Source organism: Oncorhynchus keta, chromosome 19, assembly GCF_023373465.1.
Source record: "Oncorhynchus keta strain PuntledgeMale-10-30-2019 chromosome 19, Oket_V2, whole genome shotgun sequence".
Lineage (NCBI taxonomy): Eukaryota > Metazoa > Chordata > Actinopteri > Salmoniformes > Salmonidae > Oncorhynchus > Oncorhynchus keta.
In genome coordinates this window covers 58,730,029-58,748,214 of record NC_068439.1, presented here as the reverse complement: position 1 = coordinate 58,748,214, position 18,186 = coordinate 58,730,029, and the positions used below count along the sequence as shown (strand labels likewise).

General features: G+C 41.4%; 1 protein-coding gene across 1 annotated transcript in view; it reads left to right on the top strand.

Annotated features, from left to right (window-relative positions):
- LOC118398556 (disheveled-associated activator of morphogenesis 1-like) overlaps window positions 1-18,186 on the top strand; it is a 94,053-nt gene that overhangs the window by 29,532 nt on the left and 46,335 nt on the right. Inside the window, 1 exon segment of the mRNA XM_052470863.1 lies at window positions 11,094-11,183. Within this exon segment, the coding sequence (XP_052326823.1) occupies window positions 11,094-11,183 (90 nt within the window).

Below are 18,186 nucleotides of genomic sequence, written 5' to 3'. Positions count from 1 at the left end.
TGCTGGTACTTCAGATGAACCGGCCTGGCTGGTCGGCTTTGCATATGAATGTCATGCAAAGCCGACCAGAGCCGAAAATGACATACTTCTAGTTTAAAACAAGTATAACCTGTTACTGTGACTGCCTCCACAGGGTAACACAGGCAAATAATACTAAATTACTTTGTAATGTAATCGTCCTACATTTTAGAATGCAAACACTGTTTTAAGCATTGCACAACTATTTGCAATGCATTGGCCACCACCTAACAAGAAATAGATGTCCCACCTCCAACAGCTGAAGTCGGAAGTTTACATACACTTAGGTTGGAGTCATTAAAGCTTGTTTTTCAACCACTCCACACATTTCTTGTTAACAAAATATAGTTTTGGCAAGTCTGTTAGGACATCTACTTTGTGCATGACACAAGTAATTTTTCCAAAAATTGTTTACAGACAGATTATTTCACTTGTAATTGACTGTATCACAATTCCAGTGGGTCAGAAGTTTACTTACACTAAGCTGATTGTGCCTTTTAAACAGTTTGGAAAATTCCAGAAAATGATGTCATGACGTCATTTGAGTCAATTGGAGGTGTATCTGTGGATGTATTTCAAGGCCTACCTTCAAACTCCGTGCCTCTTTAATTGACATCACGGGAAAATCAAAGGAAATCAGTCAAGACCTCAGATTTTTTTTTAAAGACCTCCACAAGTCTGGTTCATCCTTGGGAGGAATTTCCAAACGGCTGAAGGTACCATGTTCATCTGTACAAACAATAGTGCGCAAGTATGAACACCATGGGACCACGCAGCTGTCATACCGCTCAGGAAGGAGACGTGTTCTGTCTCCTGAAGATGAATGTACTTTGGTGCAAAAAGTGCAAATCAATCCCAGAACAACAGCAAAGGACCTTGTGAAGATGCTGGAAGAAACAGGTACAAAATTATCTATATCCACAGTAAAACAAGTCCTATATCGACATAACCTGAAAGGCCACTCAGCAAGCAAGCAGCCACTGCTACAAACCCGCCATATAAAAGCCAGACTACGGTTTGCAACTTCACATGGGGACAAAAATCGTACTTTTTGGAGAAATGTCCTCTGGTTCGATGAAACAAAAATAGAACTGTTTGTCCGTAAGGACCATCATTATGTTTGGCGGAAAAAGGAGGAGGCTTGCAAGCCGAAGAACAACATCCCAACTGTGAAGCCCCGGGGTGACAGCATCATGTTGTGGGGGTGCTTTGCTGCAGGAGGGACTGGTGCACTTCACAAAATAGATGGCATCATGAAGGAGGAAATGTATGTGGATATATTGAAGCAACATTTCAAGACATCAGTCAGGAAGTTAAAACTTGGTCGCAAATGGGTCTTCCAAGTGGACAATGACACCAAGCATACTTCCAAAGTTGTGACAAAATGGCTTAAGGACAACAAAGTCAAGGTACTGGAGTGGCCATCACAAAGCCCTGACCTCAATCCTATAGAAAATGTGTGGGCAGAACTGAAAAAGCATGTGTGAGCAAGGAGGCCTACAAACCTGACTCAGTTACACCAGCTCTGTCAGGGGGAATGGGCCAAAATTCACCCAACTTATTGTGGGAAGCTTGTGGAAGGCTACCTGAAATGTTTGACCCAAGGTAAACAATTTAAAGGCATTGCTACCAAATACTAATTGAGTGTATGTAAACTTCTGACCCACTGGGAATGTGATGAAAGAAATACAAGCTGAAATCAATAATTCTCTCTACTATTATTCTGACATTTGACATTCTTAAAATAAAGTGGTGATCCTAAATGACCTAAAACAGGGAATCTTTACTAAGATTAAATGTCAGGAATTGTGAAAAACTGAGTTTAAATGTTTTTGTCTAAGGTGTATGTAAACTTCCGACTTCAACTGTATATGCAACGTTCACTGAAATGCTGCTAACAGTACCACGATTCTGCGCACAACAAACTGAGCATTAATTTGAAACTATCAATGAACATTGATTCTCTCGTTTTAATAGAGTCTGCTCTGTTCTTCATTTTGTGAGTTGAGACAAAAAAGGTAGATTTTTTTTTAAAGGTTAATTTCTCATCTATTACAGTAAAATGTCTCTAAGCGTTTCTGTTGGACCAAACCTCGTGTAAATAGCGAGTTTAAACTTCTTCCTCTCTGACAACAAGCAGTTATCTTTCATCATTGTTGTTGTTGTGAGTGACAGGGGGAGGGGCTTGGTGTCTGTGTGTGAGTGGGAAGGTGCACATAAAATAAACATATTGATTCTTGATTCGCACTGAAACATACATTGGATTGAATTCTATATATCGCCCAGCCATACATAACATGACGCTGTTAATCTTGCACCCAAAACATCTGGCTTGCGTCTGATTTGGCTTGCTTATTACACAACAGCGCAGGTACTAATTTAACAATTCCACGGGTCCACCACTGCCCGTAGCTGAAAAATACTTCAGAGGAAGAGCTCCTCCACCCTGTAACCCTTCCCAGTGGCTCCCTGCCCAGATAGGAACCCTAGAACACATGTGAGACCGTGTTCAGTTCCAGAGAGAGCGTCTGTTTGCTGCAAATGTGGTTGCATGCAGAAATTATAGTTGAATAGTTGAGCTGACTCTCTCACACCCCACCACACCCCTCCGCCCCACGAAGACCATATGGGTACACATATTTTCTACACAGACTTGCATGCATGCTCTGACATAGTTAGTACTCACACACAGTGCACATAGACACCATTGAATTAACATGACATTTTAATCATTTAACAAACTCTGGCTAAGACTGACTTGCAATAAGTATATCCTGGCTTTGTTGATCACTTTGTTCACTGTCAGAGGTAGGAAGTCTTTCTAGGTTAAAATACATTTAGAGAACAATGCATTCTCTAGTCTTATGGTTGTCGGCGTTGCTATCAGAGGTTTGTGGCAAAGATTTAGTTCTGCAGTACCTGATGACAGACTCATTTTGATTCATACAATGCAGTAGGTTTTCTTTCAGGACAGTCATAAAAATGTAGCTCACTGGCCTGTGATCATTTGCCTGCAAGTTCAATCTTGATTGTTGTTACTGAAAATCATGGTATTTTTCCTCACATGACCAGGACCCGTATCCACAAAACATCAAAGATGTTTGAAGATCTAGACAAACAGAAAGCCACAGGACTGGATAACATCCCAGCTAGATTCCTGAGTGATGCTACTGGTTGTATCGGACCTTATGTAACACACATCATCAACCTTTCCATTCAACATGAAAGATATCACGGGTCGAAGAGTTCCTTTATTCAAGAAAGGAAGCAAAGTTGAACACGGGAACTACAGACCAGTGTCAATCTCGGGTGTGTTGTCAAAGGTTTTTAGAAAAATCACTCCATTAACAGATCATAAAGTACAATGATGACCATGACATTTTATATGACCTTCAGTCAGGTTTTTAGACAATCTTATTCTACCGATACCTGTTTACTATACTTGACAGAAAAGCATTTGATACTGTAAACCATGATATTTTGTTGTACAAACTGAAAGCAATTGATTTTTGCACTAACTCCTTATTATGGGTGAAGTTATACCTATCTGATAGGGTCCAAAGGGTGGATGTAGCCGGGACACTGTCTTATGCTAAAGAGATAAACTGTGGTGTCCTCCAGGGGAGCATTTTGGGGCCTTTGCTTTTGTTTTGCACTACATAAATGACATGGATTCTGCCTGTTCATGCCCTCTGTTCCTGTATGTGGATGATTCTGCCCTCTTGGTTTCACATAAGAATAAGGAGATCGTTGTAAACACTCTAAGCTGGGAAATGACTAAAGTCAGTAAGTGGTTATCCGACAACAAACTGTCTCTGCATTAAGGCAAGACTGAATGTATCATGTTTGGTTCCAAAAACAAAGTGAGAAACCTTTCCAACTTCTCAGGTGTAATGGTGTAGCGATGATGGGGAAAATGCTCTGTTACATACTTGGGATGTGAACACATGACCAATGAACCCAGGGATCTAAAGGTCATTGGGAATGTTTATTCCAGGACAAAGATCCTGGCAAGGGTAGCCAAGTTCGTGGATACAGAGACTATGAGAACCATGGCAACATCTCTGATACAAGCATAGTCATAGTGGCAATGTATCTCATGATTCAGTGGCATAAAAAAACTCTGAAGTACAACCTTCAAGCGGCCGAAATCAAACTATTGACAATTATACTCAAGCTCAGCCCGAGGATGCACATTTGTCCTAATCATTGCAGGGAACTGAACTGGCTTCCAGTTGATCTCCGGGTGGTGCAGATCAAACTGTTGATGGTTGTTAAAGTTGTACATGACCTTTCCCCCAGTTACCTGTCTGGTTATTTTAATTTCATTAGAGACTCTCGTAGCCATCACACCAGAGCCAGTGTTGCCAATATCAGACTGCTGCGCTATTGGAGCATGGCAGGAAAAAGCTTCTTCCTTAACCCTGGTGCAGAGGAATGGAATGGTGTACCAAACCATGTAAAATATATCCCTACGCTAGGGAGTTTTAAGAGAAACCTTAAGAAATGGTTTATGGGCAAAATGCTTTAAAACTGCACAGGTTTAAAAAAAAAAAGTGTAATTGTTTTCCATGAACGTGACATGGTAATCTATGCTATTCCTTTTACAGTTTCCTCCCTATTGATGAGATGTATTTTGTATTCATGTGGGCCATACTAGAAATAGGTTTTAAAACTTTTTTTTGTGTCACACTCAATGATTTTAATGACATTGTATTGTATCCACATGCGTGGTTGTATTGTTTTGAAATGGTCAAATCAAATAAAAACATCTCAGAAAAGGTTCAAACCTGTTTTAACACTAAAATAACTAACAGCTTTCACCTTGCGGGTTCTGGGTCCTTCATGACCATCGTTCTAATCCTAAGAAGGTGCCCATCCCTTCGGCGACCGATTGGTGGTTGTTTAGCCCCGGGGAGGGCTGGCTCTAGAGTCCAGTCCCCAGCTTGGTTCATCTTGCGTCTCCATGATTCGCCTCTGTTGTCGAGCCAGTTTAATTTATTCTGACCAATTGGCATTCGTTATCCACCTGGGAGGTCCCTGGCAGCCGGCCTCAGGCCGGTGTTCAGACGGATGGTTCCTCCCACCCTATGTGGATTAGCTTCTATCGGGGGAGCCCCTTTCGGAGACGGTTTACCCCGTTTCTTCGATACGCTCCAACCGAGCCCCAACTCAGAGTAGGTTTTAGGTTAAGACAATGCCCAGACAAACTCTAAGTCAGGAGTAAAATCAACTCATTAAAAGTTTCTCAGCTGGTAATCGTTGCAGTTTGAGGCAAAGGAAAGATCGTGTTGACGTTCATTGACATTGTTGCAAGTTACGGGGAATAGCCAATTGCAATGAGGCATCTCTTCAGGCAACCACAGTGAATGTGACTGTACATCAAATGTTGCAATGGTAAAAGGATTTATATCATTTTCACTTTGCCTACTATTAATTGTTGCCTATTATGTTGGCATGCATAACTTTTTAACCTTTTTTTGACCAATTTTGATCAAGTCATTTGCCGATTTCTAAAGTTGCATACAATGTTTGAAAGTTCTATAATTTACATTGAACTAAAATCAAAGTTAACATACAGTGTCAAGAAAAAGTATGTGAACCCTTTGGAATTACCTGGATTTCTGCATAAATTAGTAATCAAATTTGATCTGATATTCATCTAAGTCACATCAATAGACAGGCATAGTGTGCTTAAACTAATAACACACCAATTATTGTATTTTTCTTCTCTATATTGAATACATAATTTAAACATTCACTCTGTAGGTTGGAAAAAGTATGTGAACCCCTAGTCTAATGACTTCTCCAAAAGCTCATTGGTGTCCGCTAACCTGGAGTTCAATCAATGAAACAAGATTGGAGATGTTGGTTAGAGCTGCCTTGCCCTATAAAAAAGCACTCAACAATTGAGTTGCCTGATGTGAACCATGCCTCGAACAAAAGAGATCTCAGAAGACCTAAGAATTGTTGACTTGCATAAAGCTGGAAAGGGTTACAAAAGTATCTCTACGACTAGTCTACGATACGTAAAACATCAAACAAGAATGGTGTTCATGGAAAGACACCATGGAAGAAGCCACTACTGTCCAAAAAAACATTGCTGCACCTCTGAAGTTTGCAAAAGTGCCCCTGTATGTTCCACAGCACTACTGGCAAAATATTATGTGGACAGATGAAACTACAGGTTGAGTTGTTTGGAAGGAAAACACAACACTATGTGTGGAGAAAAAGAGGCACAGCACACCATCAAAACCTCATCCCAACTGTAAAGTATGGTGGAGGGAGCATCATGGTTTTGGGCTGCCTCAGGGCCGAGACAGCTTGCTCTCTTCGATGGAAAAATGAATTTTCAAGTTTATCAAGACATTTTGCAGGAGAATGTTAGGCTATCTGTCCGCCAATTGAAGCTCAACAGAAGTTGGGTGATGCAACAGGACAACAACCCAAAACACAGAAGTAAACAACAGAATGACTTCAACAGAAGAAAATACGCCTTCTGGACTGACCTTAACCCGATTTGAGATGCTGTGGCATGAACTTGAGAGCAGTTCACATCCCAAGAATATTGCTGAACTGAAGCAGTTTTGTAAAGAGGAATGGTCCAAAATTCCCCCTGACCGTTGTGCAGGTCTGATCCACAACTACAGAATACATTTGGTTGAGGTTATTGCTGCCAAAGGAGGGTCAACCAGTTATTAAATCCAAGGTTTCACATACTTTTCCCACACTGCACCATGAATGTTTACACTGTGTTCAATAAAGACATGAATGTATAGTTGTTTGTGTGTTCATTTAAGCAGACTGTGTTTGTCTATTGTTCTGACCTAGATGAAGATCAGATCAAATTTGATGACCAATTTATGCAGAAATCCAGGTATTTCCAAAGGGTTCACATGCTTTTTCTTGCCACTGTAAGCCACAGATACACAATATATACAAAGTATGTGGACATCCCTTCAAATAAGTGGATGCAGCTGTTTCAGCCACACCCGTTGCTGCCAGGTATATAAAATCGAGCATACAGCCATGCAATCTCCAGAGACGAACATTGCCAGTAGAATGGCCAATACTGAAGTGCTCAGTGACTTTTAATGTGTCACTGTCATAGGATGCCACCTTTCCAACAAGTCAGTTTGTCATATTTCTGCCTATTAGTGCTTCCCCTGTCAACTGTAAGTGCTGTTATTGTGTTGTGGAAACGTCTATGAGCAACAACGGCTCAGCCGTGAAGTGGTAGGCCACAAAAGTTCACAGAATAGGACCACTGAGTACTGAAGTGCATAGCGTGTAAAAATCATCTGTCCACAGGATTAACACTCACTACCTAGTTCTAAACTGCCAATGAAAGCAACGTCAGCACAAGAACTGTTCGTAGGGAGCTTCACTAAATGGGTTTCCATGGCCAAGCAGCCGCACACCAGCCTAAGATTACCATGCACAATGCCAAGCATTGGTTGGAATGGTGTAAAGCTTGCCGCCATTGGACTCTGAAGCAGTGGAAACGCGTTCTCTGGAGTGATGAATCACGCTTCAACATCTGGCAATCCGATGAACAAACCTGTGTTTGGCGGATTCCAGGAGAACGCTACCTGCCCCAATACATAGTGCCAACTGTAAAGTTTGGTGGAGGATGAATAATGGTCTGGGGTTGTTTTTCATGGTTTGAGCTAGGCCAGCATATCAATGACATTCTAGACAATTCTGTGCTGTTTGGGGAATACCCATCCCTGTTTCAGCATGACAATGTACCCGTGCACAAAGTGAGTCCGTATAGAAATGGTTTGTTGAGATCGGTGTGGAAGAACTTGACTGGTCTGCAAAGAGCCCTGACCTCAATCTCATCAAACACCTTTGGGATGAATTGGAACGCTGACTGCGTGCCAGGCCTAATTGCCCAACATCAGTGCCTGACCTCACTAATGCCCTTGTGGCTGAATGGAATCAATTCCCCGCACCAATGTTCCAACATCTAGTGGAAAGCCTGTTATAGCAGCAAAGGGGGGACCAACTCCATATTAATGCCCATAACTTAGGAATGAGATGTACTTTTGGTAATGTAGTGTACCTTCAATTGCCCAACTTATCGGCATGCCCAATTTATACAGATTTTTGAACAACGGCATGTCATGCTCCAAATGGATAACTTGAAATAACATGATGTAGGTCGTTAAATAATCGAAAGAAAACGTGTTTATTTATTAGCCTAGTGGTTTTAAGGATTTAGGCATATCATGTGAAATGGGCCTCGTGAAACCATCGTCAAAAGCACGAGATACTGTTGCATGTAGGTTTAAATTATTTATCGATTGATCAAATAGAAATATCTAAACATTATTTTAACTACTCCAAAGCAATTGCATGTGGTGCAGGAACCACTGACTCGCTTTAACGAAAAAAGTTAAACATTACTTAAACTTAACCCCATGCATTGCACTGTGGTTCTTCTCGGACAATAAAAAATATATATTTCATAACAGTCACACTTCATTATTTCTGCCTCACACTAATTCATGTTGTTACTCCTATGACCAGAAAATGTGAAATATTCCTCTATTAAGAAAGACAAGACGCTAATAATAACGCACGTCTGTCGAAACACTTTGTAGTGCATAGAGTGGATAGGGAGAAATGTGTTTTATGGCTTATAAAAGTGTTGAATAAAAAAGTAAACGTGAACTCACAGCTGCTCTTTGCTGTATTCGCTGTCAGTCTCTTGCTAGTCATGGTTTTATAGGTTTTGGAATCTCACAGTATGAACTTCGCTGTGGTCTCATGGAAGCTACACGTGGATATGCGATATCTGATTGGCCAGCGGTAGGCCTATAGGTGCACTTGATTCGCTCTCAGGGATCGCTGGGTAGGCGTAGTTTGTTCCCTTAAGACACTTGAAATTGTTTAATTAACCTCTCTTGGGTAGGGGGCAGTATTTTGACATCCGGATGAAAAGTGTGCCCAAAGTAAACTGCCTGTTACTCAGGCACAGAAGCTAGGATATGCATATCGGTAGATTTTGATAGAAAACACACTAACGTTTCTAAAACTGTTAAAATTGTGTATGTGAGTATAACAGAACTGATATGGCAGTCGAAACCCAGAGGACAACCCCCCCAAAAAATGTTAGCGTACCACTATTTTCAATGGCTAGTACTATAATTATAAGCCCAAGTCCTCCCAAATTGCAGTCCTAGGGCTTCCACTACATGTCAACAGTCTTTAGAAAGAGTTTCAGGTTGGTTTTTGGAAAAATGACCCAGAAATGGTAGTTTTTTTCTAGGTGGCTCCCATTTTGGCTGTAGTGTTTCCAAGCGAGTGGAGGAAAGCGTGTTCTTTCTTATTTATCTCTGGTAATGAACATACTATTCTCCTTCTTAAATTTGATTGTTTATTTGCATTTTAGGATACCTAAGGTTTGATTATAAACGTTGTTTGACGTGTTTGGAAAAGTTTTAGTAATATTTGGGATTAATTTTGTATGCATTTTGATGGAGGGAAACTGAGTGGATTATTGACTGAAGCGCGCCAGCTAAACTGAGTTTTTATGGATATAAAGAAGGACATTATCGAACTAAAGGACCATTTGTGATATAACTGGGACCTTTTGGGGTGCCAACAGAAGATGATCATCAAAGGTAAGACATTTTTGATATCGCTATTTCTGACTTTTGTGTCACACCTGCCTGGTTGAAATTTGATTTTCATGCTTTTGTATGCAGGGTGCTGTCCTCAGATAATCACAGTTTGTTTTTGCCGTAAAGTCTGGATTAACAAGAAGTTAAGCTTTATTTTGATGTATAACACATATATTTTCAAGAATATTTGAATTTAGTATATATTTTTTTCGCGCTCTGCAATTTCACTGGATGTTGGCCAGGTGGGACGCTACCGTCCCACGTACCCGTAAGATAAAATGCGATCACTTCGACTACCCGGCACACAAGCCAGCAATCAAGTGCACCTACTGTAAACCGCAAATCCACCCTAACTTGGATTAGTGGCTTGTAGGCTATGTGTGGAAGCTAGGATGTGCTAAATGTGTTTATGTTAATTAAGAGGTTTTAATGGTTAATGACTGTGAGACCGGCAGTGATTTGCTTGACAATCCAGCCTTTCTCTTATAGTCTAGCAGTCTGACGTTGGCAATGCTGGCTCTGGTATGATGGAAGGTCAACTGGAAACCAGTGCAGTTCCCTGAAATGATTAGGATCAGTGTCCATTCTGGGGCTTAGCTTGAGTATAATTCTCATCAGTTTGTTCTGGGTCATTCAAAGTTCTTTCAGAATTGTTGTCATGGCGCTGAACAATGGCACTGGATCAGAGGTGTTCCCAGGGTCCTCCTAGTCTTCTTATACAGGGTGATGGCCACCCTTGCCAGGAACTTTATCAGTCTGTCATGGAAAGAGCAGGTGTCCTTAATATTTTGTACACTCAGTGTAAATGTGCCAATTTAGCATTTGTTATCTTTAATGGGTATGATACATTAGGCATTGTTGCTTACTGTTTGCATATAGATAAATGCACAACAACAAAAAATCCAGTGTCACCTTGTTCAAAGAATAGCTTTTTATTTCGATTTGAGTACTCGAAAAATAATCATGCGAGTACTCGACCAGTCAAAGGCAAAACGCCCATCCCTACTCCTGTGGCACCAGCACGATCGGCAGCATCACTCAAGAACCAAGGTGTCTTTTTGTTTGTCATGATCTTGAAGCATCTTTGCAACATCTGAAATTGAAACCTGGGAAAAGGCAAACTGTCCTTCGAAGATGCCCTTGGCTGAATAATAGGTTTGAATATGAGGGTTTCCAAATGCTACAGAGCATTATCTGAGTTGGTCAACAAGGTTGCTGTCAATGGTGGTGAAAAACTCACTAAAATGATCAGCCACCTGTTACTGTTGTCTACAAGTTGTATTCCACATTAATGTACAACTGTGAATCATATATTGTCTATACATTAATGAATCAATAAGGGTTTGTGTGTAGATTATAATATTTACTGTATTTGTAGGCTACTCACACAGACCCATTTTCTCTATCTCTCCCCCTTTCCCCACACACACTCTCTCTCTGTAGGATGAACTTGACCTCACAGAGAAACACAGGGAGGCCATGTTCAACCTGCCTGCAGAGAAGAAATGGCAGATCTACTGCAGCAAGAAAAAGGTAAGGTTTTCTGACCGCATCATTGTGTGCGTGTCATGTAATTCAAGTGTGTCCGCGTGCATATGCATGTTTGTGTCGGTCTCCCTGTTGTAGTAATCTTGGTATAAGTGCATTTCTGTGCCCCATTTAGAGGGCGTAAGGCAAGCCCAAGCATCTTGCCCTTTTACCTTAGTCAGTCCATCACTGGTTAATTTCAACAGAAGCCTGCGCCAACTTCTCCAAAACATTTTAAAGGACCACTTCACTTAATGAAGATGTTCTCAGCAAAGCATCTAATCTCTTTAACCAAAGAGCTGCAGTGAATAAATCTCTCATAGGAGTGGAACGGCCCACAATATTAATGTGCCCCCCTCCCCCTGTACCGGTCATAATAAATCTTGCTGAAGTTTCTCAATCGCCTGATGCAGTGCAAGGGTTTCAATCAGCTAAAATGCAAGATAGCCGCTTTCTGCGGAGAAAAGTCTAAGAGGATGTTTAGTATTTTCCTGTACTCTTTGACCCCTATGAGAGGTCATTTGGGTGGAGCCTGTTGCCATTTCGAGATGCTGCCCATCCGGCAAAGAACAGTCAGCTGTAGGCCATCCCCGCACTTCAGTTGTGGCGAAGTGGCGAAGTGCAGGATACCCTTAGCCAGTTGGAGGCTGTGTAGGTTGCACAAATCTGTTGCTTTATCCCATTGTTAACTCCAGGTGATGAGGCAGGAGAGTCGAATTCGCTGACCAGGATAATACACAAAATTAGCCATCCTGCAGGGATATGACTGCACAGCTGCTTTTCCAAAGAATTCCGGGAGGGATATCCTTGTCTCATCGCGCACTAGCGACTCCTGTGGCGGGGCGGGTGAGTGCACGCACGCACGGTAACCAGGTCGCCAGGTGCACAGTGTTTCCTCCGACACATTGGTGCGGCTGGCTTCCGGGTTGGATGCGCGCTGTGTTAAGAAGCAGTGCGGCTTGGTTGGATTGTGTTTTGGAGGACGCATGGCTTACGACCTTCGTCTCTCCCGAGCCCGTACGGGAGTTGTAGCGATGAGACAAGATAGTACCTACTAACAATTGGATACCACGAAATTGGGGAGAAAACGGGGTAAAGAAGAAAAAAAGAATTGTCCGTGCTGGTATTCTCAGCTGTAGAATTGTCCGTGCTGGTATTCTCAGCTGTAGAATTGTCCGTGCTGGTATTCTCAGCTGTAGAATTGTCCGTGCTGGTATTCTCAGCTGTAGAATTGTCCGTGCTGGAATTTTCTAAGTCCAGCTAATTTGGAAGATTTATGATCGTAGGTAACTGTATATTAACTGCATGAGTTATTGTGATATGGTTTGGTCTGAGCTGTAATGGTTAATGGTCTTTAAGGGAGACCGGAGTTTGACATAAGATGATAGATCGCTCAATGTCTGGAATGGAGTATGATAGTGGTGATAGACAGCTTAGTTTTGTTGGAGTAATAACATAGAAAATATGGTTTGTATTCTCACAGTGAGTCGAGGGAGTTGATAAGGACACGCCACATTTCACATCCTGTCACAACTGGTGACCTCATCAGCTTTTTGACATGTATTCTCTCTGACCCCATCCACACTCTGCTTACTGCTGGACTTTTTGGACTCCCTCCCATCTTGGGACATAACCCTTGGGTCTCACCAAATTACCTTTCCATGACCTGTCTGTACAACTCATCTTCAAGCATTGGCTGATGGTCCTTTTTATATGGACAATAAAACCCCTACACTGCCTCTTACATATCCAATGTTTGTTGCTTACTCCATTGCTTACTGGGTTTTAGGCTTGTTCAAACAACAGGTTGCCATGGTTTAATTCCAGGACCTTTCGAAGCCGCATGATCCTGGGAAAGTTATTTGGAAGAAAGAACTGCCTCCCTCTTTAGCCCGAAGATGGATGAGTCCACTGTTTAGAGTAGCAGTATGCATATTCTGTTTGTCACATGCTGCTTTAAGATATTAATATTATCTTGACAAGGAAGCTGGGGCAGCAGGTAGCCTAGTGGTTAGAGCGTTGGGCCAGTAACTGAAAGTTTGCTAGTTCGAATCCCCGAGCTGACAGGGTAAAAGTAATTTGTTCTGCCCCTGAACAAGGCAGTTTAACCCACTGTTCCTAGGCCTTCATTGTAAATAAGAAATCGTTCTTAACTGACTTGCCTAGTTAAATAAAGGTATAACAAAAAATAACCCCCCCCCTCATTCTCTGCAGCCTCACCAAACACAAGCTAATAGTCATGGGGCCGGAACATGGTCAAAATAATTTGTACACTTCAAATTTACCACAACTAAATGCAAAATTACGTTGTATTTGAAAATAAAATAATTTCATACCCTGATTACATTGAGACACGATCTCATTTGTGAGAACTTGGAAACAGATTTTCGAAATTAAGCTCTCTCACTCTTGTTAGTTAGTTAGTTAGTTAGTTAGTTAGTTAGTTAGTTAGTTTGGGGACACTTATAAATGTCCTTGTTTTTGAAAGAAAAGCAAGGTTTGGTCAGCATGTCACACACACAAGCCTTAACATGTCCCACACCAGAGGACAGAGGCCTCAAGTTGTGCCTCTGTTTTAACAACATGTCTGGTACGATTGTAGTTGAAGGGTTAAAGCGGGTGAGGGGACAGGGTGGAAAAAAAACACATATGCTACAGTTCAAAAGTTTGGGGTCACTTACTTACAATGTCTGTGTTTTTGAAAGAAAATCATGTTTTTTTGTCCATTTAAAATAACATTGAATTGATCAGAAATACAGTGTAGACATTGTTAATGTTGTAAATGACGATTGTAGCTTTTTTAAATGGAATATCTACATTTATCAGCAACCATCACGTTGTGTTAGCTAATCCAAGTTTATCATTTTAAAATGCTAATTGATTATTAGCAATAGACCCAATCGCAATTATGTTAGCACAGGTGAAAACGGTTGTTCTGATTAAAGAAGAAATAAAACTGTCCTTCTTTAGACTAGTTTAGTATCTGGAGTATCAGCATTTGTGGGTTCGATTACAGGCTAAAAATGGCCAGAAACAAAGAACTTTCTTCTGAAACTCGTCAGTCTATTCTTGTTCTGAGAAATGAAGGCTATTCCATGCAAGAAACTGAGGATCTCATACAGCGCTGTGTACTACTCCCTTCACAGAAGGGAGTAACCAGAATATAAAGAGGAGTGGAAAGCCCTGGTGCACAACTGAGCAAGAGGACAAGTACATTAGAATGTCTAGTTTGAGAAACAGTCCTCAACTGGCAGCTTAATTAAATAGTACCCGCAAAACACCAGTCTCAACTGTCACGCTCTGACCGTTATTTACGTTGTTTTGTCATTATTTAGTATGGGTGTGAGTTGGGGTGGGCAGTCTGTTTGTTTTTCTATGATTTTGGGATTTCTATGTTTCGGCCAAGTATGGTTCTCAATCAGAGGCAGGTGTCATTAGTTGTCTCTGATTGAGAATCATACTTAGGTAGCCTGGGTTTCACAGTTTGTTTGTGGTTGTTTGTTTCCATGTCTGTGTTTTTCACCACACGGTACTGTTTTGGGTTTCGTTCGTTCCACTTTTATTGTGTTTATTCAGTCGTGTTCATGTTGAGTATTTCTTATTAAAAGAACCATTGACACTTACCACGCCGCATATTGGTCCTCCTCCTTCTCGCCTCTCCTCTTCAGACGAAGGAGGAAATCCATTACATCAACGTCAACAGTGAAGAGGCCACTCCGGGATGCTGGCCTTCTAGGCAGAGTTGCAAATTAAAAGCAATATCTCAGACTGGCCAATTAAAATAAAAAATTAAAATAGGCAAAAGAACACACACACTGGACAGAGGAAGATTGGGAAGAAGTGGTATGGACAAACTAATCTAAGTTTGAGGGGTTCGGATCGCAAAGAACAACATTCGTGAGATGCAAAAAAAATGAAAAGATGCTGGAGGAGTGCTTGACGCCGTCTGTCAAGCATGGTGGAGGCAAAGTGATGGTCTGGGGGTGCTTTGGTGGTGGTAAAGTGGGAGATTTGCATAGGGTAAAAGAGCCTTCCTTCTTCAAGATCCATCACTCCATTTTGCAAGGCCATGCCATACCCTGTTGGATGGTGCTTAATTGGAGCCAATTTCCTCCTACAACAAGACAATGACCTAAAGCACAGCTCCAAACTATGCAAGAACTATTTAGGGGAGAAGCAGTCAGCTGGTTTTCTGTCTATAATGGAATGGTAAGCACAGTCACTGGATCTCAACCCTATTGAGCTGTTGTGGGAGCAACTTGACCGTATGGTACATAAGAAGTGCCCTTCAAGACAATCCAACTTGTGGGAGGTGCTTCTGGAAGTATGGGGTGAAATCTCTTCAGATTACCTCAACAAATTGACAACTAGAAATGCTAACGGTCTGCAAGGCTGTAATTGCTGCAAATAGAGGATTCTTTGACGATAGCTAAGTTTGCAGGACACTTATTTCAATTAAGAATAATTATTTATAACCTTGCCAACGTCTTGACTATATTTCCTATTCATTTTGCAACTAATTTCACGTATGTTTTCATGGAAAACAAGGACATTTCTAAGTGACGCCAAACTTTTGAATGTGTGTGCGTGTGCGTGTGCGCGTGTGTGTGTGTGTGTGTGTGTGTGTGTGTGTGTGTGTGTGTGTGTGTGTGTGTGTGTGTGTGTGTGTGTGTGTGTGTGTGTGTGTGTGTGTGTGTGTGTGTACATACAGTGGAGCAAAAAAGTATGTAGTCAGCCATCAATTGTGCGAGTTCTTCCACTTAAAAAGATGAGAGAGGCCTGTCATTTTCATCATAGGTACACTTCAACTATCACAGACAAAATGAGAAAAAAAATCCAGAAAATCACATTGTAGGATTTGTAATGAATTTATTTGCAAATTATGGTGGAAAATACATATTTGGTCAATAACAAAAGTTTATCTCAATACTTTGTTATATACCCTTTGTTGGCAATGACAGAGGTCAAACATTTTCTGTAAGTCTTCACAAGGTTTTCACACACTGTTGATGGTATTTTGGCCCATTCCTCCATGCAGATCTCCTCTAGAGCAGTGATGTTTTGGGGCTGTTGCTGGGCAAGACTGACTTTCAACTCCCTCCAAAGATTTTCTATGGGGTTGAGATCTGGAGACTGGCTAGGCCACTCCAGGACCTTGAAATGCTTCTTACGAAGCCACTCCTTCATTACCCGGGCGGTGTGTTTGGGATCATTGTCATGCTGAAGACCCAGCCACGTTTCAATGCCCTTGCTGATGGAAGGAGGTTTTCACTCAAAATCTCACGATACATGGCCCCATTCATTCATTCCTTTACACGGATCAGTCGTCCTGATCCCTTTGCAGAAAAACAACCCAAAGCATGATGTTTCCACCCCCATGCTTCACAGTAGGTATGGTGTCCTTTGAATGCAACTCAGCATTCTTTGTCCTCCAAACACGACGAGTTGAGTTATTACCAAAAAGTTATATTTTGGTTTCATCTGACCATATGACATTCTCCCAATCTTATTCTGGATCATCCAAATGCTCTCTAGCAACTTCAGATGGGCCTGGACATGTACTGGCTTAAGCAGGGGGACACGTCTGGCACTGCAGGATTTGAGTCCCTGGCGGCGTAGTGTGTTAATGATGGTAGGCTTTGTTACTTTGGTCCCAGCTCTCTGCAGGTCATTCACTAGGTCCCCCCGTGTGGTTCTGGGATTTTTGCTCACCGTTCTTGTGATCATTTTGACCCCACGGGGTGAGATCTTGCGTGGAGCCCCAGATCGAGGGATATTATCAGTGGTCTTGTTTGTCTTCCATTTCCTAATAATTGCTCCCACAGTTGATTTCTTCAAACCAAGCTGCTTACCTATTGCAGATTGTCTTCCCAGCCTGGTGCAGGTCTACAATTTTGTTTCTGGTGTCCTTTGACAGCTCTTTGGTCTTGGCCATAGTGGAGTTTGGAGTGTGACTGTGTTAGGTTGTGGACAGGTGTCGTTTATACGGATAACAAGTTCAAACAGGTGCCATTAATACAGGTAACTAGTGGAGAACAGAGAAGCCACTTAAAGAAGAAGTTACAGGTCTGTGAGAGCCAGAAATCTTGCTTGTTTGTAGGTGACCAAATACTTATTTTCCACCATAATTTGCAAATAAATTCATTAAAAATCCTACAATGTGATTTCTGGATTTTTTTTCTCATTTTGTCTGTCATAGTTGAAGTGTACCTATGATGAAAATTACAGGCCTCTCATATTTTTAAGTGGGAGAACTTTGCACAATTGGTAGCTGACTAAATACTTTTTTGCCCCACTGTATGGAATCATGTAGTAACCAAAAAAGTGTTAAACAAATCAAAGTATATTTGAAATTCATCAATGTAGCCACCCTTTCCCATGACCGCTTTGCACACTCTTGGCATTCTCTCAACCAGCTTCATGAGGTCACCTGGAATGCATTTCAATTAATGTGTGCCTTGTTTAAAGTTAATTTGTGGAATTTCTTTCCTTAATGTGTTTGAGCCAATCAGTTGTGTTGTGACAAGGTAGCGGTGTTATACAGAACATAGCCCTATTTGGTCCATATAATGGCAAGAACATCTCAAATAAGCAAAGAGAAACAACAGTCCATTACTTTAAGACAGGTCAGTCAATACGGACAATTTCAAGAACTTTGAAAGTTTCTTCAAGTGTAGTTGAAAAAACCATCAAGCACTATGATGAAACTGGCTCTCATGAGGACCACCAGAGTAAAGTAAGAACAAGAGTTACCTCTGTTGCAGAGGATAAATGCATTTGAGTTAACTGCACCTCAGACTACAGCCCAAATAAATGCTTCACAGAGTTCAGGTAACAGACATCTCAACATCAACTGTTCAGAGGAGACTGTGTGAATCAGGCCTTCATGGTCGAATTGCTGCAAAGAAACCGATACTAAAGGACACCAATAATAAGAAGAGACTTGCTTGCCAAGAAACACGAGCAATGGACATTAGACCTGTGCAAATCTGTCCTTTTTGTCTGAGTC